At 44.8% G+C, this 22,675-nt stretch overlaps 1 protein-coding gene across 15 annotated transcripts in view; it reads left to right on the top strand.

Moving 5' to 3' along the window:
* Lmntd1 (lamin tail domain containing 1) overlaps positions 1 to 22,675 on the top strand; it is a 61,454-nt gene that overhangs the window by 24,425 nt on the left and 14,354 nt on the right. For 14 of the 15 annotated variants that reach the window (XM_006506987.4, XM_017321792.2, XM_006506986.4 and 11 more), the window contains 4 exons: positions 6,469 to 6,655; positions 8,824 to 8,943; positions 12,755 to 12,960; positions 21,718 to 21,890. In XM_006506987.4, the coding sequence (XP_006507050.1) occupies positions 6,469 to 6,655; positions 8,824 to 8,943; positions 12,755 to 12,960; positions 21,718 to 21,890 (686 nt within the window). The remainder of the gene's footprint in view (positions 1 to 6,468; positions 6,656 to 8,823; positions 8,944 to 12,754; positions 12,961 to 21,717; positions 21,891 to 22,675) is intronic. The other variant, XM_017321789.2, reaches the window with a different exon arrangement.

Below are 22,675 nucleotides of genomic sequence, written 5' to 3'. Positions count from 1 at the left end.
GTGTGCATGTTTCTGTGTGTGTGTCTGTGTCTGTGTGAGTCTGTGTGTGTGCATGAGTGTCTTTGTGTATATGTGTTTATATTTGTGTCTCTGTGTCTCTGTGTCTGTAAATGTGTGTGTGTTTCCATGTATCTGTGTATGTCTGTGTATCTGTCTGTGTGCATGTGTGTGTGTGTGTGTGTGTGTGTGTGTGTTTAGGTACACTCTCACCTGTGTATGTTGAGGTTTGGGTGTGTTCCTTGGCAGCAATCCACCTTGTTTTTTAAGACAGGGTTTCTCATTGGCTTGGAGCTCCCAAGTAAGATAGGGGATCAGTTGGTGAAGCCCAGGGATCCGTGCTCTCCACCTCCCCACCAGTGCGTGTCCCCGCAGCAGTGCGTGTCCCCACAGCAGTGCGTGTCCCCGCAGCAGTGCGTGTCCCCGCAGCAGTGCATGTCCCCGCAGCAGTGCATGTCCCCACAGCAGTGCATGTCCCCTCAACAGTGCATGTCCCCGCAACAGTGCATGTCCCCACCAATGCGTGTCACTGCAACAGTGCATGTCCCCGCAGCAGTGCATGTCCCCGCAGCAGTGCATGTCCCCGCAGCAGTGCATGTCCCCACAACAGGCCTTTTTACATAGGTTCCAGGAACTTCTCGGGTCTTCATGCGTGCATGGTAAACTTTACCAACAACCATCGCCAGTATCACTTCTGAGTATGACTTTAAGAACTTCCAGGTCAGAGAAGCCCTGTGGGCTGTGTCTTAGAGACAGAGTATCCAGACAGTGAGGCAGAGCTTGCCTCTAGCCTGGATGATCTTGGAAGGCACCGTGAAGGAGCTACCATTTAGACAGGCTTCGAAAGATAAATGTATTTAAGATGTGCAAGTTTGGAGTCTGTGAGAACACTTTAGAACCCCAGTTCTCAGTGTCCAGGTGGGATCACCTGGTGGGGAGGGGGCCGCATGCTTTCAGTGTCCTGACTACCTCAGATAATGTCAGGGTCTCTGGGAGAAAGTGGGACAGCCATTGTTATTGTTAATCCCAGGGTGATTCTAAAGCAGACAGGGTCTCTCTTTGTCCTGCAGCTATGAATGCTGGGCTGGTTAGCCAGTGAGCCCCAGAGGTCTATCTGTCTTTGCCTCCAGAGTTGGTGCCTGGCTTTTTTATGTAGGTTCTGGGGTTGGGACTCAGATCCTTAAGTGTGGCAGCATCTCCCTTTACCATCTGGGCTGTCTCCCCAGCCTAAGCATTGCCTTGGTGAGGTTTGGTGAGGTAGGATGTACCTTGATGTAACTTCAGATTTTTTATACTTACTGACACTGAGCCTGGTTTGGTATTTTAAAATATGAAAAATTGACCATTATGTCTCCAGTCCCCCTTTCAACACATATATTCAGCTGCTTGAAATTGTGCCACTCTTCTCTAATGTGTTATTTTATTTATTTAAACCAAATATTTCCCACTCCTGGCCTAAGACTTTTCTGAGGACTGAAGGCAGTTCTCCAGGGGTTAGAGTGCAGTGCTCCAGGGGCTAGAGTGCAGTGCTCCAGGGGCTAGAGTGCAGTGCTCCAGGGGCTAGAGTGCAGTGCTCCAGGGGCTAGAGTGCAGTGCTCCAGGGGTTAGAGTGCAGTGCTCCAGGAGTTAGAATCTGGTGCTCTAGAGGTTACCATGCAATGTTCCAGGGGTTAGCAGGCATGTGGTGCTCCAGGGGTTAGCATGTAGTGCTCCAGGGGTTAGAATGTAGTGCTCTAGGAGTAAGCATGTGGTGCTCCAGGGGTTAACATGCAATGTTCCAGGGGTTAGCATGCAATGTTCCAGGGGTTAGCATGCAGTGCTCCTAGGGTTAGCATGTGGTGCTCCAAGGGTTAGCAGCATCTGGTGCTCCAGCAATTAGCATGCAGTGTTCCAAGAGTTAGCATGCATGTGGTACTTCAGGGGCTAGCATACAGTGTTCCAGAAGTTAGTAGGGTCTCATCCTGACTGGTGAGAACAGACCCTTGGCAGACACTTCCCTGCCAATGCTTTCAGTGTCTTTCCCTCTAGCCTTGGGGAATCTTGTTCACCTATGAGCTGAACAAATTGAGTCCACAGAAGACTGCAGACCCCTGGAGCTTCTCTGTATGAGAATTCTCTCCTGTCTGCTGCTTTCCACCCGTGACCTCCAGCCTCCTAGGCCTCCTTATATCCTAACCCTGTCAGAGAACCCACTGGCTCTGCGTGGTTCCCTCTCTGGGGAAGTTGACAAGCTCAGTGCATTGGTTTCCTGTCTGTTGGGCATCACCTCTTGTCATAGACCAATGACCCGATATCTTCAGAAACATTTGTATTCATGACAGTTCTCAAGCTGGAAAAAAAAAGATGTATCCCCAATTCAGTCAGAGCCATATGCTAACTAACACACAGGAGAGAAGGAAGAAAGGGCTGTGTATGCTCAGAAGTGAGTCTGTATGAAACAGATGCTCACGGGCCGGTGGGGGTATAAGGAGAGGCACCTGCTCAGGAGAGAGGACACATAACTGCGTACCCGTGCTGCCTCTTCCGGGAGATGGGACTAGAGGGACCAGCTGGGACTGGGGACACTCAGCATTTACCAGTTTGAAATTAGCGGGTAAGGCACTGAGCAGCGAGAGATTTTGGGAGGTGCCAAGGGAGGACACTGACAAACAACCTCAGGTTTCCAGCGAGATGATGAAAGGGTGCGTCCTGTTATGTAGTAACACGGTGAAGCCAGCCTAGCGTCTAGCTACTTCAGACTGATTCAGACTCACGTGGGTTTGTATGTGTTAGAACTCAGACGCCTGCCAGAAGCGAAGAATATGTTCTCTTTTGACAAAACACTATGCAGAGCCTTAAATGATCTCTCTGCAGAGTTTAAATATGTGATACCTGAAACTAAATCAAAGCAGCATGCGCAGGAAACAAGGGTCAAACAGGAATGGATTCCAGAAGCAGACATAGGAGATGGGATGGTGGAGGTATCTAAGGATTCCAGCAAGCAGCGACTAAGCTGTTCAGAGAATTGGGACAAGATAAAAATGTTAGCCTAGTTCTGTATACGGAAGGCAAAGCAACCAAAAGCAATGCTACAATACGATATGACACAATACAATACCTTACCATACCTTACCATGCCATACCAACCTATACAATACCATACCCAACACCAGAGACTGCCATGCGGTTCACAGTATATTGGATACAGTAGGAGAGGCGATTGTTGATGAAAATATCCAGTCTGAATTTTAGAGAGTAAGGAGGTTAGAAAAACAGAACATACAAGGCTGAGAAGAAATGGAAGCCAGGCAAGATGGCTCAGGAGTGAGAGGTGCTCTCCACCAAGGGTGAAGCCGTGAGTTTGATCCCTGGGCTGCCTGTGAAGGAAGGGGAACCAATTCCTGTAACCTAGTCTCTGACTTCCACACACACAGCAGCTGCTGCTGCATACATGCACGTGTGTGCATTCACACACACACACAAACACACACACTCAAAAATGCAAATATCAGTTTAAAAAACTTAAAAATCCACTTGTATCATAGTTGCTGAGGAATAAGAGTGATTAAGGCAAAATGTGTGGATGGAATGTTTCACCAAAAGCAGAGAATTTTCTCCCAAACTACTAAAGATAACAAGCTGAAGACCAGATGAATATTACCAACTCACAGTGCACGAAAGAAACCATCCATCCAACCAACCAACCTAGGTATATTGAAAAGACTTCTAAAAGAGAATGCTTTAAAATTTAGAAATCTCCAAAGACACTGCAGAAACACTGCCTTGCAGCTAGCTTGCTTTTACACAATTAGAAGACAGAGGCATGGAAGTAAGTCTCCAAAGAGAACAGCAGGAAAAATCCTGCAGGCCAAACAAGCAGTGTCCTGACACTGCCTAACTTATAGTCTTACGGCTTACAATCGTAAACTTGTGTGGATTAGTTTTATTTTGCTGGCATAACCAGCTGTCACCAACTTCATGGCTTAAAATAAGCAAAACAGCACCTACTTTTTGAAAACAGTTTACTATACATTTTGTGTTAGGGGTGGGGGGAGGGGGAATGACTAAAGAACAGCCTGTGGAATTCCATTCCCCCCACCACCATCACCACCACCATCATCACCACCACCACCACCACATGGATTCCAAAGATCAAATCCAGATTATCAGGCTTGGCAGCAAGTGCCTTTACCTGCTGAGCCATCTTGACAGCCCTTACCACAGTTCTGTAGGGTTGGTTTGCCTGAGTTTTCCAAGCATCTGAGCTCTACGCTGAGGCTCTGGGCAAGAACCTGGTATCAAGCTCTTCCAGGTTTTTGGCAATGCGGCTCCTCTGGCTTCCAGGCGGAGAAGTCCATGTTCTGTCTGAGTGCCATCACGGCATCGCCTCCTCAGTGTTTGTGTGTGGGCCCCGCCCGGTACCTGCCTCCAGCAGCCTTGCTCATCCCTTCTGTTCAACTGGAGCCAATCCCCGGATTCCAAGGATTCGCTGGATTAGAGGCCTATTGAATAACCTAGGACAGTCTCTCTTGCTTCAAACCTGCAGCTTTAATTGAAGCTGCAAGACCTTTTCTAGTTTTCTTAGCATATTCACAGGTCCAGGGATGAAGGGTAGGTCCCTTTAGGCTCCCACAGTGGTCTAAGCACAGCTAATGCAACGCTGAAGAAAGAAAATGAGGGAGGTTTTTTTTTTAATTAAATACTATATAAGGCAGTGGAGAAACTGCTATGATGCTGTGACAATGTCACACAGATGAGAGCCTGAGGACAGCAGCCACGCAGACAGACAGAAGGACATAGGTGTTGTCATGGGATGTCACCAGGTAGAAAGGGAAAGGGCACTTTGCCTGTTTTAGGCAGCTATACAAGTCAGTTCCCACCGGTCAGATGAATTCAGAGGCACCACTGAGGACCTGTGAGGAGTTGGTCCTATAGGGATGGAAGCCATGTAAAAGTTGCTCTGCGGCCACCTGCAGTCCCAGTGCTTAGAAGGTGAAGACTGGAGACCTCCCGGGCAAGGCTGGCCAGACTAGAGCAGCAAGTTCTGCGTTCAGCAGGAGCAACCACCTCAGGCAAGAGGAAAAAGTTGCCAACGTGAACCTCAGGTCTCTCATGCACACTCACAAGCACAAGGAAATGCATGTGCCTCCCACACGAATGGATGTGCAAACTCACACACACACACCATATACAAATATGTATACAAAGAAATCTTGGTTTTCCATACCATTTTTAAATTTAGCATTATAGATAAGAAATTGTGGGGAAATGACAGAGCAATGTAACCGTGTTCTTGTCAAGTGCTTGGTAAGTAAGACTTATGAACTACTGTGACCAGCCAAGACACAGTGATGTGTAAGACTTGTGAACCATTGTGAGCAACCAAGAAACATTGATGCTGTTCATAGCTCACCACAGTCATATCACGACCTTCAGCTGTGTTGCCAGTGACACTGAAACCTGCAGATTCGAAATTGACGTAGGCCCTGCAACATACTACATTCTCAATAAAAGAGGCAAAATTTTTAAAAGACCTATAGTATGTGTGAATAATGTCACATTCAGAATTATTTTTAACTCACAGTGACTTCATCCTCATGGTCACTTTATCAGAAAAGAACTATGTGCTTTAGCTTTTGATGACCATACTTTAAGACTTAAATGTTATGTTTCTGGGTATGTGCCTGCACATGGGACTGTGTCCCGTGTGCATGTGGTGCTCCTGGAGGCCAGGAGAGGGCGCCAGAGCACCTGGAACTGAGTTATTGGAGGTTGTGCACATCATGTGGGTTCTGGACAGCAAACCCATCCCCTCTGCAAGAGCAGCAAGTGCGCTTAGCCAACAAGCCATCACTCCAGCCCTTTGGTGTCTTTTTGGGTGCTTGATGTCATGTCTTCTGTTGAGAGCAGAAAATTGAGAAAAATCATAGCCACGTTTTCCATGATCAGAACCAATAGGCCAAGCTATTTTTCTCAGGTTGCAAAATACACAAGTTGTGGAGGCCGTGGAGAAGGCTCGGTGGGTAAGAGCACTGGCTGCTCGTTTGGAGGTGCAGGCTCAGCCCCCCGCACCTACATGGCAGCTCACTCCTGACTGATATTCTGGTTTCTGGTTACCCAGTGTTCACTCTGACCTCTGTAAGTACTATATGCACAGTGTACAGACAGACATGCAGGCAAGACACCTGTACACATAAAATAGGACCCAATCATTAAAACGTCCTCAAGGCCTCTATAGACTCTTGCCTAAGAGAGTCCATAGCTCTGCCGTTCATTACTCAGGCTCTGTGGGTGGGTGGGTTGGTTCGTCTCTCAAGAAATCTCAGCTGGCTAGGAACATGCTGCATAGACTCAACTGACCTTGAGTTTGTGGCTCTCCTGCCTCTGTTCTGAGTGCCAAGATTCCAAACACGCACCTCGTTATGGGGTTCTTACTGTGGGCCAGAGACATTCCTATTCATACCCACCCTGTCTTCGTTTCTTATTTTCTAGTTCTCTCGGAGAAATTAAAATAGCTGAGGTAAATATCAAGGGCCTCTTTGTGAGGCTTGTCAACTCCTCCAATGAAAAGGAAGTAGAGATTGGAAACCACATTCTTCAGCAAAACGTGAATGGACACGCAGTCTCCTTGTACCAGTTCCCCGACAACATCACACTGCAGGCCAACTCCACGGTGACAGTAAGTATCTGAAACCACCAGCTGGGTGGACTGTGCACGGGAAACACTGCGAGCTGGGAACACAGTGGGCAAGGACACAATGATGTGTGACTAGTGTGAGTTAGGGGTATCGTAATGACATACAGTGACCTGGGGATGCTGTGAGCTGTAAGTAATATAGACTGGGAATACTGGGGGGCTGGAATACCAGGGATCTAGAATACTAGGGGCTGGAAATACCAGGGGCTGAGAACATCTTGACCATGTGTTGAAGATACACTGAATTGGAAATACCCTGATGTAGGAATACCAGGAGCTGAGAATGAATTGAGTCAGGAATCTCATGATCTGGGAAAACTGTGAGCTAGGAATACCAGGGTCTGAGTGATGAATACTGTGAGCTAAAAATACAGTAAGTTGGGTACACATGAACTGGGAACACCAAGATTTGACCATGATTTGAGAACATGGTGAATTGGGAATCCTGTGAGCTGCGGATGTGGTTGGCTAGTGATACCATGGGCTAGAAATACAATGAGGTAAGAATATAGCAAGCTGAGAACCCCAGGAGCTGAGAGTGCTATGAGCTGGTCAAATACAGCAAGCTGCAAATACCATGAGATGGCACCAACAGAAGCTAAGACCATCGTGAAGCGGGAATGGCCGGAGCCAGTGCTATGGTGGGTTGGAATAGCCTGAGCTGACAGTATGGTGAGTTAGGGATACTGTGCTTTCGAGATATCATGAGCTGGGACTCCCAGGAGCTGGAAATGTGGTGGATTGGAAGTACCATGATCTGGGATTGGTGTGAGTTGGGGAACAAATAATCTGTGACTGCAACATGAGTAGAGAACACTGAGAGCTGGAATTTATTAATGCATTGGGAACACTATCAGCCAGGAGTGTCAGGAGCTAGGGAAACTTTAAGCCAGGACCACAGGGCTGCCTTGAACAGAAAAACATCACAAGCAGGGAATACCGTGAGGGAACATGGTGAGCTGGGGGTAGCAGGAGCTGGGAGCACTGGGAGCTGGGAGCACTGGGAGCTGGGAGCACTGGGAGCCAGGAACACTGGGAGCCGGGAACACTGGGAGCCGTGAACGCTGGGAACTGGGAACAGTGAGCTGGGAACACTGAGAGCTGGGAGCACTAAGAGCTGGGAGCACTGGGAGCTGGAAGCACTGAGAGCTGGGATCACGGGGAGCTGGGAGCACTGGGAGCTGGGAACACTGGGAGCTGGGGACACTGAGAGAGGAGCACTATGTGCTGGGAGCACAGATGAGAGCATTGTGAACTGGGAGCACTGAGAGCTGGGAACACTGGGAGCTGGGAACACTGGGAGCCAGTAATAATGTCAGAGCTGGGTTCCTATAGGGAATGCTGCCTCTACTGTCAGCCTGTGGCTTGGCACAAGTGGCCTCGTGGATACTTGATCTTTGTACTAAATGTGATTTTGTGGTTTGTAGTGTCGTGGATGGATGCCTGTACTTTGCTCTCCACAGCTTTCTTCCGTGTAGTAAGCAATCATATTCTGGCTTGTCCTTCAAAGTGAAAATCCTAAGTCTGAAAATGGATTCTTAAAAGAGAAGTAAAGAGCTGGTCATCTCAGAGAGCAGGCACTAAGGGGGTTCTCCCTGACACCCCCCATCTGTGACCCTCTGAACCTTGATGTCTGGTCTGTAGCCATGTGCTGCAAGAGTATGTGTGTGCTTGTTTTACATGACACTGAGATAAGATCTCTACAAAATTACTTTAGAAAACCACAAAATCAAGCTACAAAAACAAGCAAAGCAAAACAAAAAACCTCAAAGGTACGACCTAGTGTTTTGAATAAGCCTACAGTGTGCATTTATATCTATCCTGGATCCGCTTGCGGACCACAAGCCAGGGCTGGGTGGTTGTTTAAACCGTGTTCGGTCACTGTTTAGCATTACATTATATTTTAAAACAACCTAGAAGCTCAGATGCCTATATAGTCCCAGGTCCTCAGGAGGCTAAAGCTGAGGCACAGAAATGATGTGAACGTAGGAATTCTAGCCAAGACCAGGCAAATGCAGGGAGAGCCTTCCCACCTTTAATGACAACGAAAACCCTATCTGTTCAGAAAGATTAATAACAATAGCACCGTCGGATGTGGCTCTGGGTGGAACCGCAGTAGCACTTGTCAGCAACAAACTGCTTTCTCTAAGGTGTGGGCAGCAGCTTCGGAAGCAAAGCCACAGCCACCAACGGACTTTGTTTGGGAGGAACAGAGCAAGTTCCGATCCAGTCCGGACTGCACGACCATCTTGTGCAAGCCCAATGGTGAGGTGAGTGTCAGAGTTTTCAACACTCGATGCTGGAGTAGCCGGCCACTGTTCCCTTCGGCCCTTGGTCCTGCTCACATTCTGCACAGCACATCTAGAGTCACCCCCAAATGCCCCCAGCTAGTGCCTCAGGCAGACCAACACCCCTCTCTCCCAGTGTGTGCCCAGCAGCAGTCAGGGTGTCCCGAGTTTCTGATCAACAGCTGTCTCCTATCCCTCCCCAGTGTGCCCCCTTCTGGCCATTTGGAGTTATGGCACCCTGAGCTTCCGAAGGCTGCAGCAGATTCAGAGTCAGGGGTGGGCTTTATTTGCGATCCTGACTGGAAGTGTGAGATAAGGAAGGTACTGCACATGGCCTTCTCTGCTCAGCTATTCATCCCAACAATGTTTCTTGGGAGTCTTGCCTTTGCCTATGCTCTAGGCTGAACTATGCACAAGGAACACAACACAAAGACTTGATCTCTGCGCCCAGGGGGGTGCACAAGCTAATGGAAGGGCTTATACTCTTAATTTGAAATAACTATCTTCTATGCGGAATAAAATGAGATACTTTAGAAATAATTTTCTGGGATTCTTTCCCCATGCTTGGCAGTCTCATGCTTTCGTTGGTATAAAACTAGCATAATTATAATTTATTCTTTAATTCTTATCCCTAGACAAATTTGCTACGCCACAAAACCATTAACACCCCCCCCCATAATATGTGGACTAGAGTATGAATTTCTTTCTTACTTCATTATACAATGATATTCGGTAACTACCTGTTGAACAGGCTAGAGTAAAATTTTAAAAGATTTTATTTTCTGTATATGTTGTAGGGTGTGTGTATGTATTATGTGGCATATGTGTGTGAGTGTTCACAGCATGGGGTTGTGTGTGTGCAGTGTATGTGTGTGTGTATGTGTCTGAGTGTGTAGAGAATGTGTGTATGTGTGCAGTGTGGGGCATATGTGTGCCTCCTGTGTGTGCATGAGAAAGAATATATGTGCGTGCATATGAGAGAGTGTGTGTGTGCAGTGTGGGGTGTATGTATGTGTGTGAATGTATGCAGTAGTATGTGTGAGAGCATGTGTGTGTGAGGATGCATGCAGTGTAGTGTGTGTGTGTATGAATGTTTATAGCATAGCATGTGTGTGAGCGTGTGTGTGTGTGTGTGTGTGTGTGTGTGTGTGTGTCCTCAGAGTAAAGAAGGGAGTTCAGAATCTCAAGAGTTGGAATTGCAGGCTGTTGTGAGCCACTCACGTGGGTGCTGGGAACCGAAGCTGAGTCGTCTGGAAGAACAGCATCCTTACCTGTTTAATCGTCTCTCCTGCCCTTTGCTGGGTTTCAGATTGGGAACTCTCTAGATTCATCTTTACTCAGCCATCCATGTCTTCGTGATTTAAACTGAATTTTATAATACTTGTATTTAAAATTGGCTAGAAAAATAAGGACATGTAATTCAAATGAATTACCCTGTCTCCTGAGACACCATCAGCAAAACCCAGGTTAAGACGGAGGGCTGGAATGTGAAATGTCAGACCACCTTCCCTGCCTGCGGAGGGCACCTCTGAAGGAGATAGGAAACTGTAGGTGGTTCCTTCCTTTTGTGCCTTCTCCACCTTGGCCTGATCACAGTTATGGAGGAGCTTGGCCAAATCTCCTGTCACCGTGAGCCACTCTGCCATTGTTTGCCCACCATCATGGCATGAAATCTCATGAAATTATGAACCAAAATCAATGCCTGCTCAGTAGTATTCATGTCCATCATTTGACTGTCCCTTCACACCTCACACCCTGCAGGCCAGTCTTGGTCCCACAGAGGCTCTCTTCCTCCCTTGACGCAGTGCATTGTTTGGCACTTGTCCTGGGTGGTTCTAGAGTCATTTGGTAAGTGGGGACTTCAGTAGAGAAAATGTGGCCATCAGATTGGCAAGTCTGTGGAGTCACTGCCTTGATAATGATTGGTGTGGGAGAGTCCAGCCCCCTGTGGGTGTGCTGATGCTGGTCATGTAAGCTTGGGTTAAATAAGAGAGCAGGCCGACAAGAGCCAGAGGGAGCGAGTCAGTAGGCGGGGTCCCTCAGCCTCTACTTCGGTTCCTGCCTCCAAGCTTATGCTGCTGGTTCCTGTCCTGACTTCCGTCTGTCCATGATGGACTGTGATCAGAGCCTGTAAGCAAATAAACCCGTCCTCCCCAAGACGTTTTTGGTTACGGTGTTTATCACAGCAACAGAGAGACCTAAAACAGCAGCAACCATGGCCAAAACCACGGACAGGGAAACCTAAGGTAGGAGAGGCTTACTTAGGCTGCAGTTTCAGGGGATCAAACCCAAAGGTTGCTTGTCCCCTCACACTTGGAGGAAAATATTGGTAGCAGAAGCTTGCAGCACTTTCCGGAAAAGGCTTGAGATAAGGCAGCCCACAGACTGGCTGGCACTGGTGAGCACAGCTAGGAAGCACTAGGTATTCTCAACAACTCACAGATAACACCATCAAATGAGTACCAGTGTTCAATGCACACAGCGATGACGACGACGACAACAGCGCCACACCGACTACAGTAGATGACCTCCTCTTCAGGCCACACCCTTGGGTTTCATCCCATTGGAAAAACCCAGCTGTGACAAGGCAGTAAGCTTCTTCAGCTAGAAAATGCGCCCTTAATAAGAAGGCCAGGGAGAGCCCGTGTCCACCTGAGACCCTAATAAAAACTCACAGTTCTTTACAGACAAGATCACCTCCATTCTTACCTCAGTGAAGCTAGTCCTCACCTGCAATTGCAAGAAAGGCTTTCCTGGAAACCCTGATTCCTGCCCGTTTGCTGCATAAAGCAGACAGGTTTTGCCAGGACCCAGGGGCCGCTCTCCAGCTATGCCACGGACCAGCCGATGACAACCTGCATCTTGTGGGGAAGTCTCAGCCATTCCCCCCTCTGCCTGGCACAGCCCCACAGACCAACAAAGGTGTCTCTCTGGTCCTCAGTAACACTTGCTTTGTGATAGAGCACCGGCAGATGACATTATGGATTCTCTTCAAAGACAAACTAAAGTGTGACTTAGGCCACACTTGGAACCACCTTGTCCTAAATGACTATAGCCAAAGGCCACTAAAACCACAGAAGCCATAGAGTGTGACGAGGGGGATTTGAGTTTCTTCTGCCTGCAGATTTGTAGGTAGCCATTATTCTGACTGCTCCCTGAAAATCTGACTCTCTACTCTCCTCACTAATGCGCTGTGAGTCTGGGTTTTCAAAACAGTGCTGTCAGTCAGTCACGCTGGAGTCACAGCGTTTGTGGACGCTGCTCATCCTCCCTCGGTGTCTGGGACTTCGTCAGGCCCTTGTTTTACATTTAAGATCCAGATATGGCACAGATTTCTCCTGCACAGTGGTAGCTCATGGAAGGGCTGGTTAAAGAAATCACAACAGATTTAACATGTGATCAGGGAGTCCCTCTCTACATTGGTGTATACCCAAAGAAGACCTATAACGTAACTAAGTCTAGAGAGCTAATGGACAATGGACTAAAATCACTTAAATGGCATTGCGTCTGGGGTTTTCAAAAGTGAATTTCACTTGTGCTTGTCAGAGATATGTGACATACATAAAACTATAATATATTATAGTTTTATATATAAATATATATTAATTCTGTAATTAGTGTTGAAATAGCCCGGGCAGCATAGCAAGTTTCAGACCAGCCTGGGCTGCAGAGTGAGAGCCTACCTCAAACAAACACATGAGACCAAAACCAAATAATATTGCAATAGGCTATAGCCACACATACATACATCTCCGTAGTATCTGAAATTGAGAACTCTCTCCATTCCTATTAGGCCATTGCCTGGTACACTCCTATCCACTGGAAGCAAGCCTGGGAGAAGTTAGAGACTGACATTGAATTCGAAAGATGCTCAGTGGTGGTCCCATCAATGAGAAACCACATGTTTGGATGGATAACAGCATCTGTCTCTTCCACAAACGAGGAGAAAGAAGAACCAATACAGAAAACGCCCTCCCAAGTCTACCCTGTCCTCTACAGGTAAAGCATGGTTTGCTTTGCTTATGAACTGAATATTCTTCCCAACCATAACTGACTGTGGGAGAAGGACTGGGGGGAGGGGCAGATGGACTGTCCATCAGTCAGTTAGCCACAGCTAATTAGCCATTTCTCTTTAAGTAAATGCTTGGGACGCAATGAATGCTCTGCCTCCAAGGTCTAGAAATAATTTGTTTATTTACATGTTATTTTTTTCTTTTTTATTAGATATTTTCTTCATTTGCATTTCAAATGCTATGCCAAGAATCCCCTATACCCTCCCCTCACCCTGCTCCCCAACTCCCCCCACACACACACTCCTGCTTCCTGGCCCTGGGACTCCCCTGTACTGGGGCATATGATTTTTGCAAGACCAAGGGCCTCTCCTTCCATCCTCTACTACATATGCAACCAGAGACACAGTTCTGAGGGTTACTGGTTAGTTCATATTGTTGATCCTCCTATAGGGTTGCAGACCCCTTCAGCTCCTTGGGTACTTTCTCTAGCTCCTTCATTGGGGGCCCTGTGCTCCATCCAATAGCTGACTGTGAGCATCCACTTCTGTATTTGCCAGGCACTGGCATAGCCTCACAAGAGACAACTATATCAGGGTCCTGTCAGCAAAATCTTGCTGGCATATGCAGTAGTGTCTGTGTTTGGTGGCTGATTATGGGATGGATCCCCAGGTGGGGCAGTCTCTGGATGGTTCTTTCATCTATCTCAGCTCTGAACTTTCTTGCGCGCGCTCGACTGGCCAGGAAGAACGACGCTGCAACAGGATCCTTCTGCACACGTTTATTGGGAGAGCTTGATTGTAGAGGCGAAAAGACCTCGAGCCCAGAACTGGTGCTGCTTTTATAGGCCTAGGACAGGCGTTCTCTCTCATCTGATTGGTTAACTTGTCTCTCATCTGATTGGTTAACTTGTCTCTCATCTGATTGGTTAACTTGTCTCTCATCTGATTGGTTAACTTTTGTCAATTCTCAAAACCTCACCTTGGCAAAAGAACCTTTACTGGCTATGTATGTGTGGTGGCCAGCTGTAGCCAACTGCCACTCTGCAACTGCCACTCTATAACTGCCACTCTGTAACTGCCACTCTGTAAATGCCACTCTTCAACGGCTTCCCACAGAACTGGCTTTTCCTTACTTTCTCCTCTATAATTTTCAGTGTCTCTGGTTTTATGTGGAGTTCCTTGATCTACTTAGACTTGAGCTTTGTACAAGGAGATAAGAATGGATCAATTCACATTCTTCTACATGATAACCACCAATTGAGCCAGCATCATTTGTTGAAAATGCTGTCTTTCTTCCACTGGATGGTTTTTGCTCCCTTGTCAAAGATCAAGTGACCATAGGTGTGTGGCTTCATTTCTGGGTATTCAAGTCTATTCCATCGATCTACATGTCTGTCACTGTACCAGTATCATGCAGTTTTTATCACAATTGCTCTGTAGTATAGCTTGAGGTCAGGCATGGTGATTCCACCAGAGGTTCTTTTATTCTTGAGAAGAGTTTTTGCTATCCTAGGTTTTTTTGTTATTCTGGATGAATTTGAAAATTTCCCTTTCTAACTCAGTGAAGAATTGAGTTGGAATTTTAATGGGAATTGATTGCATTGAATCTGTAGATTGCTTTCGTCAAGATAGCCATTTTTACTATATTAATCCTGCCAATCCATGAGCATGGGAGATCTTTCCATCCTCTGAGATCTTCTTCGATTTTTTTTCTTTAGGGACTTGAAGTTCTTATCATACAGATCTTTCACTTCCTTAGAGTCACACCAAGGCATTTTATATTATTTGTGACTATTGTGAAGGGTGTTGTTTCCCTAATTTCTTTCTCAGATGTTTATCCTTTGTGTAGAGAAAGCTCACTGATTTGAGTTAATTTTATATCCAGCTACTTCATTGAAGCTGTTTATCAGATTTAGGAGTTCCCTGGTGGAATTTTTAGGGTCACTTATATATACTATCATATCATCTGCAAATAGTGATATTTTGACTTCTTCCTTCCAATTTGTATCCCCTTGATCTCCTTTTGTTGTTTAATTGCTCTGGCTAGGACTTCAAGTACAATGTTGAATAAGTAGGGAGAGAGTGGGCAGCCTTGTCTAGTCCCTGATTTTAGTGGGATTGCTTCAAGTTTCACTCCATTTAGTTTGATGTTGGCTAGTGGTTTGCTGTAGATTGCTTTTATTATGTTTAGGTATGGGCCTTGAATTCCTGATATTTCTAAGACTTTTATCATGAATGGATGTTGGATTCTGCCAAATGCTTTCTCAGCATCTAATGCAATGATCATGTGGTTTTTGTCTTTGGGTTTGTTTATATAGTGGATTACATTGATGGATTTCCATATATTAAACCATCCCTGCATCCCCGGTATGAAGCCTACTTGATCATGATGAATGATTGTTTTGATGTGTTCTTGGATTCCATTAGCAAGAATTTTATTGAGTATTTCTGCATTGATATTCAAAAGGGAAATTGGTCTGAAGATCTCTTTCTTTGTTGGGTCTTTCTGTGGTTTAGGTATCAGAGTAATTGTGGCTTCATAGAATGAATTGGGTAGAGTACCTTCTGTTTCTATTTTGTGGAATAGTTTGAGGAGAATTGGAATTAGGTCTTCTTTGAAGGTCTGATAGAACTCTGCACTAAACCCATCTGGTCCTAGGCTTTTTGGGGTTGGGAGACTATTAATGACTGCTTCTATTTTTTTAGGGGATGTGAGACTGTTTAGATCATTAATCTGATTGTCATTTAACTTTGGTACCTGGTATCTGTCTAGAAATTTGTCCATTTCATCCAGGTTTTCCAGTTTTGTTGAGTATAGACTTTTGTAGTAAGATCTGATGATGTTTTAGATTTTCTGGTGTTCTGTTGTTATGTCTCCCTTTTCATTTCTGATTTTGTTAATTAGGATACTGTCCCCGTACCCTCTACTGAGTCTGGCTAAGGGTTTATCTATCTTGTTGATTTTCTCAAAGAACCAGCTCCTGGTTCGGTTGATTCTTTGAATAGTTCTTTTTTGTTTCCACTTGGTTGATTTCAGCCCTGAGTTTGATTATTTCCTGCCATCTACTCCTCTTAGTTGTATTTGCTTCCTTTTTTTCTAGAGCTTTTAGGTGTGTTGTCAAGCTGCTAGTGTGTGCTCTCTCTAGTTTCCTTTTTGGAGGCACTCAGGGCTATGAGTTTTCCTCTTAGTACTGCCTTCATTGTGTCCCAGCGTGACTCTAACTAAGGAAGTGAAAGATCTGTATGATAAGAACTTCAAGTCTCTGAAGAAAGAAATTAAAGAAGATCTCAGAAGATGGAAAGATCTCCCATGCTCATGGATTGGCAGGATCAATATAGTAAAAATGGCTATCTTGCCAAAAGCAATCTACAGATTCAATGCAATCCCCATCAAAATTCCAACTCAATTCTTCAACGAATTAAACCTAGGATAGCAAAATCTCTGCTCAAGGATAAAAAAAAACCTCCGGTGGAATCACCATGCCTGACCTAAAGCTGTACTACAGAGCAATTGTGATTAAAAACTGCATGGTACTGGTATAGTGACAGACAAGTAGACCAATGGAATAGAATTGAAGACCCAGAAATGAAGCCACACACCTATGGTCACTTGATCTTTGACAAGGGAGCAAAAACCATCCAGTGGAAAAAAGACAGCATTTTCAACAAATGGTGCTGGCACAACTGGCGTTATCATGTAGAAGAATGCGAATTCATCCATTCCTATCTCCTTGTACTAAGGTCAAATCTAAGTGGGTTAAGGAACTCCACATAAAACCAGAGACACTGAAAATTATAGAGGAGAAAGTAAGGAAAAGCCTCGAAGATATGGGTACAAGGGGAAAATTCCTGAATAGAACAGCAATGGCTTGTGCTGTAAGATCGAGAATTGACAAATGGGGCCTCATAAAATTGCAAAGCTTCTGCAAGGCAAAAGACACCGTCAATAAGACAAAAAAGCCACCAACAGATTGGGAAAGGATCTTTACCTATCCTAAATCAGATAGGGGACTAATATCCAATTATATATAAAGAACTCAAGAAGATGGACTCAAGAAAAACTTCTAATAACCCTATTAGAAGTGGGGTACAGATCTAAACAAAGAATTCTCACCTGAGGAATACCGAATGGCTGAGAAACACCTGAAAACATGTTCAACATCCTTAATCATCAGGGAAATGCAAATCAAAACAACCCTGAGATTCCACCTCACACCAGTCAGAATGGCTAAGATCAAAATTCAGGTGACAGCAGATGCTGGCGAGGATGTGGAGAAAGAGGAACACTCCTCCATTTTTGGTGGGATTGCAAGCTTGTACAACCCCTCTGGAAATCAGTCTGGCGGTTCCTCAGAAAATTGGACATAGTACTATCAGAAGATCCAGTAATACCACTCCTTGGCATATATCCAGAAGATGTTCCAACTTGTAATAAGCATACATGCTCCACAATGTTAATAGCAGCCTTATTTATAATAGTCAGAAGCTGGGAAGAACCCAGATGTCCCTCAACAGAGGAATGGATACAGAAAATGTGGTACATTTACACAATGGAGTACTACTCAGCTATTAAAAAGAATGAATTTATGAAATTCCTAGCCAAATGGATGGACCTGGAGGGCATCATCCTAAGTGAGGTAACCCAATCACAAAAGAAGTCACACAATATGTACTCACTGATAAGTGGATATTAGCCCAGAAACTTAGAATACCCAAGATATAAGATACAATTTGCAAAACACATGTAACTGAAGAAGGAAGACCATCGAGTGGATACTTAGTTCCTTCTTAGAATTGGGAACAAAACACCCATTGAAGGAGTTACAGAGACAAAGTTTGGAGCTGAGACAAAAGAATGAACCATCTAGAGACTGCCATATCCGGGGATCCATCCCATAATCAGCTTCCAAACGCTGACACCATTGCATACACTAGCAAGATTTTGCTGAAAGGACCCAGATATAGCTAGCTGACTCTTTTGAGACTATGCCAGGGCCTAGCAAACACAGAAGTGGATGCTCACAGTCAGCTATTGGATGGATCATAGGGCCCCCAATGGAGGATCTAGAGAAAGTAACCAAGGAGCTAATCGGAACTGCAACCCTATAGGTGGAACAACAATATGAACTTACCAGTACCCCCCGGAGCTCGTGTCTCTAGCTGCATATGTATCAGAAGATGGCCTAGTCGGCCATCAGTGGAAAGGGAGGCCCATTGGTCGTGCAAACTTTATATGCCTCAGTACAGGGGAACGCCAGGGCCAAGAAGTGGTAGTGGGTGGGTGGGTGGGAGAGTCGGTGGGGGAGCGTGTGGGGGACTTTTGGTATAGCATTGGAAATATAAATGAAATAAATACCTAATTTTAAAAAAAGAGTTACAGCATTAGAGCAAGGTGATAAAAAAAAAACCCTGCGGATATCAATTTAAAAAATTAAAAATAAAAAACATTTTACTTATTTGAAAAAAAAGAGTTTGGGTATGTTGTGGCTTCATTTTCATTAAACTCTAAAAAGTCTTTAATTTCTTTCTTTATTTCTTCCTCGACCAAGATATTATTGAGTAGAGTGTTGTTCCGCTTCCGCATGAATGTTGGCTTTCTATTATTTATATTGTTATTGAAGATCCGCCTTAGTCCATGGTGATCTCATAGGATACATGGGACAATTTCAATATTTTTGCAACTTTTGAGGCCTATTTTGTGACCAATTATATGGTTAGTTTTGGAGAAGGTACCATGAAGTGCAGAGAAGAAGGTATATCCTTTTGTTTTAGGATAAAATGTTCTGTAGATATCTGTTAAATCCATTTGTTTCGTAACTTCTGTTAGTTTCAATGTGTTTCTGTTTAATTTCTGTTTCCAGGATCTGTCCATTGATGAGAGTGAGGTGTTGAAGTCTCCCAGTATTATTGTATGAGGTGTAATGTGTGCTTTGAGCTTTACTAAAGTTTCTTGAATGAATGTGGCTGCCCTTGCATTTGGAGCATAGATATTCAGAATTGAGAGTTCATCTTGGAAGATTTTACCTTTGATGAATATAAAGTGCCCCTCCTTGTCTTTTTTGATAACTTTGTGTTGGAAGACGATTTTATTTGATATTAGAATGGCTACTCCAGCTTTTTTCTTCAGGCCATTTGCTTGGAAAATTGTTTTCCAGCCTTTCATTCTGAGGTAATGTCTATCTTTTTCTCTGAGATGAGTTTCCTGTAAGCAGCAAAATGTTGGGTCCTGTTTGTGTAGCCAGTCTGTTAGTCTATGTCTTTTTATTGGGGAGTTGAGCCCATTGATATTAAGAGATATTAAGGAAAGGTAATTGTTGCTTCCTGTTATTTTTGTTGTTAAAGTTGGCGTTTTGTTCTTGTGGCTGTCTTGTTTTAGGTTTGTTGAGGGATTACTTTCTTGCTTTGTCTAGGGTGTGATTTCCGTCCTTGTATTGGTTTTTTTCTGTTATTATCTTTTAAAGGGCTGGATTCCTGGAAAGATAATGTGTGAATTTGGAATACTTTGGTTTCTCCATCTATGGTAATTGAGAGTTTGGCTGGGTATAGTAGCCTGGGCTGGAATTTGTGTTCTCTTAGTGTCTGTATAACATCTGTCCAGGCTTTTCTGGCTTTCATAGTCTCTGGTGAAAAATCTGGTGTAATTCTAATAGGCCTGCCTTTATATGTTACTTGACCTTTTTCCCTTACTGCTTTTAGTATTCTATCTTTATTTAGTGCATTTGTTGTTCTGATTATTATGTGTCAGGAGGAATTTCTTTTCTGGTCCAGTCTATTTGGAGTTCTGTATGCTTCTTGTACATTCATGGGCATCTCTTTCTTTAGATTTGGGAAGTTTTCTTCTATAATTTTGTTGAAGATATTTGCCAGTCCTTTGAGTTGAAAATCTTCATTCTCATCTACTCCTATTATCCGTAGGTTTGGTCTTCTCATTGTGTCCTGGATTTCCTGGATGTTTTGAGTTAGGATCTTTTTGTATTTTCCATTTTCTTTAATTGTTGTGCCGATGTTCTCTATGGAATCTTCTGCACCTGAGATTCACTCTTCCATCTCTTGTATTCTGTTGCTGATGCTCACATCTATGGTTCCAGATTTCTTTCCTAGGGTTTCTATCTCCAGCATTGCCTCACTTTGGGTTTTCTTTATTGTGTCTACTTCCCTTTTTAGGTCTTGGATGGTTTTATTCAATTCCATCACCTGTTTGGTTGTGTTTTCCTGCAATTCTTTAAGGGATTTTTGTGCTTCCTCTTTAATGTCTTCTACTTGTTTAGCAGTGTTCTCCTGTACTTCTTTAAGTGAGTTGTTAAGGTTCTTCTTGATGTCCTCTACCATCATCATGAGATATGCTTTTAAATCCGGGTCTAGCTTTTCGGGTGTGTTGGGGTGCTCTGGACTGGGCGAAGTGGGAATGCTGGGTTGTGATGATGGTGAGTGGTCTTGGTTTCTGTTAGTAAGATTCTTACGTTTACCTTTCACCATCTGGTAATCTCTGGAGTTAGTTGTTATAGTTTTCTCTGTTTAGAGATTGTTCCTCTGGTGATTCTGTTACCCTCTATCAGCAGACCTGGGAGACTAGCTCTCTCCTCTGAGTTTCAGTGGTCAGTGCACTCTCTGCAGGCAAGCTCTCCTCTTACAGGGAAGGTGCACAGATATCTGGTGTTTGGACCTCCCTTCTGGCCGAAGATGAAGGCCCAAAACAGGACCTTTCCCAGAAGCTGTGTTGCTTTGGCCTGTCACAGAAGCTGTTAGCTTCTGTGTGCACACTCTCACCTGTGCAGACTACTTTTCGGCGGAGTCCCGGAACCAAGATGGCTCCCGCCATTCCTGAGGCCTGGAAAATCTGTTAGTAAGATTCTTACATTTGCCTTTCATCATCTTGTAATCTCTGGCGTTAGTTGTTATAGCTGTCTCTGGATGGAGCTTGTTCCTCCTGTGATTCTGTTAGCCTCTGTCAGCACTCCTGGGAGTAGTCCAACTCTCTCCTGAGTCTCAGTGGTCAGAGTACTCTCTGCAGGCAAGCTCCCCTCTTGCAGGGAATGTGCACAGAGGTCTGGAGCTCAACTCTGCCTCCTGGCTGAAGATTAAGGCCTGAAAGGGACCCTGTCCCAGAAGCTATGTTGCTTCTGCAGCCCATGAGCTCTCCTGCACAGACAGGTCTCTGAGGGACCCAGGATATAAGATGGCATTCTCACCTGGTCCTGCCACCTTCAGAATTTGTGTCTTTAGCTTCCTCCTCACTCCAAAGCCTGGTCTCATAAAATAGCTTTCAAAGGGTGTTCTTGTTTCTTTTACACTTAAAAGCTCTAACTGGGTGAGTCCCTTCACTCTAACATGTTCTCTTTGCTTTTGAAAATAGTGGCTTGTCGTGAGAATCTCTTATAAGCAGCACTTGTCAATAAAAAGGCCTACAACCTTTTAAATGTTTTTATGATTCATTTTTATGTGCATGGGTATTTTGTCTGCACATATGTCTGTGTACTATGTGCATGCAGTACTCACAGATTCCCGAAGAGGGCATCTGGGAACTGGAGTTACAGGTGGTTAAAGGCCACCATTGTGGGTGCTGGAAACTGAAGCTCTTCTGGAAGAGCAGCCAATACTGGTAACTGATGAGTCAACTCTACAGCCAACTTTTGTTTGGTTGGTTTTTTTTTTTTAAATAGGCTTTCTCTTTAATTGCACTTCCAATACCCATGCTACTGCATAAATTTCCTTTAGAATTCAAATTGGATTTTGTCTTGTTACAGAGAAAAGGAAATCCCGCCAACTGTCTTACCCAATAAGAGCCCCTGGTGCCGCAATCCCAACACTTCTCCACATCCGTACAGCTCTCTGATTGACTCACATGACTCGGACATTTCCGAAAGCAGTTTAGATACACAGCTCAAGCCTCAGCCAACCAAGCCCAAACCAGACCCAGGTAAGTCAAAAGCACACATATTACGGGGGAGGCAGGGCGGGGGGGGGGGGGGTTGCTGAGTGTTAAAAACTATTCAGACCTACGTGCCAGACTGTGTCAGTGTTTGTCTCAGTGACAAATTCCTGAGAGAAACAGTTCAAAGAAATATATTTATTTTGGTTCATGGAAGGCTGGGGAGACCTATGTGGTTTACCATGACAGACTGATGGTGGTGAAAAACTGTTCACCTCCTGGTGACCCGGAAGCAGAATGGAGCAGTGTCAGGGGAAGACACAGCCACAGAGGCTCTCCATCCTCTGTCCAGCCCCTCCCCAGGTCCATCCTCTGAGACTGTTCAGGTCTGAGCACCTCCTAATCGGCTTACCACCTCAGTCCTTACCTCTAAGCACTGTTTGCGTGGGGACTCAGCTTCAATAATGAACCCTTGTGAGACCCTTCATCAAAACTGTAACAAAGGCTCTTAGAACAAGGATTGTAGGCTATCCACTCGCACATGTTGTTTTGAGGTAACCAAAACATTTATGGTAGCTCCATAAACATCTGTTATTGAACCAGACAGTCAAAGACCCATGTGGCTAGCATGGGATTTTGGGGAGGGAGGTAATTTTGGAAAATAGGTGTTTATTTTTGGAAAAAAAACACCTCACTCTATATCCCAAGGTGGCCTGAAATTCACTGTATATTCTAGACTGAACTCATGACAGTTCTCCTGCCTCCGCCTCCTGTTATAGTTCTTGAGGGCTGGTAAAAAAAAAAAAAAAAATCTTGTATTTTTTTAAAAAACA

The sequence above is a fragment of the Mus musculus genome, chromosome 6, assembly GCF_000001635.26.
Source record: "Mus musculus strain C57BL/6J chromosome 6, GRCm38.p6 C57BL/6J".
NCBI classification, from domain to species: Eukaryota; Metazoa; Chordata; class Mammalia; order Rodentia; family Muridae; genus Mus; species Mus musculus.
The sequence above is the reverse complement of the archived record's forward strand: the minus strand, read 5'-3'. Positions and strand labels throughout refer to the sequence as shown.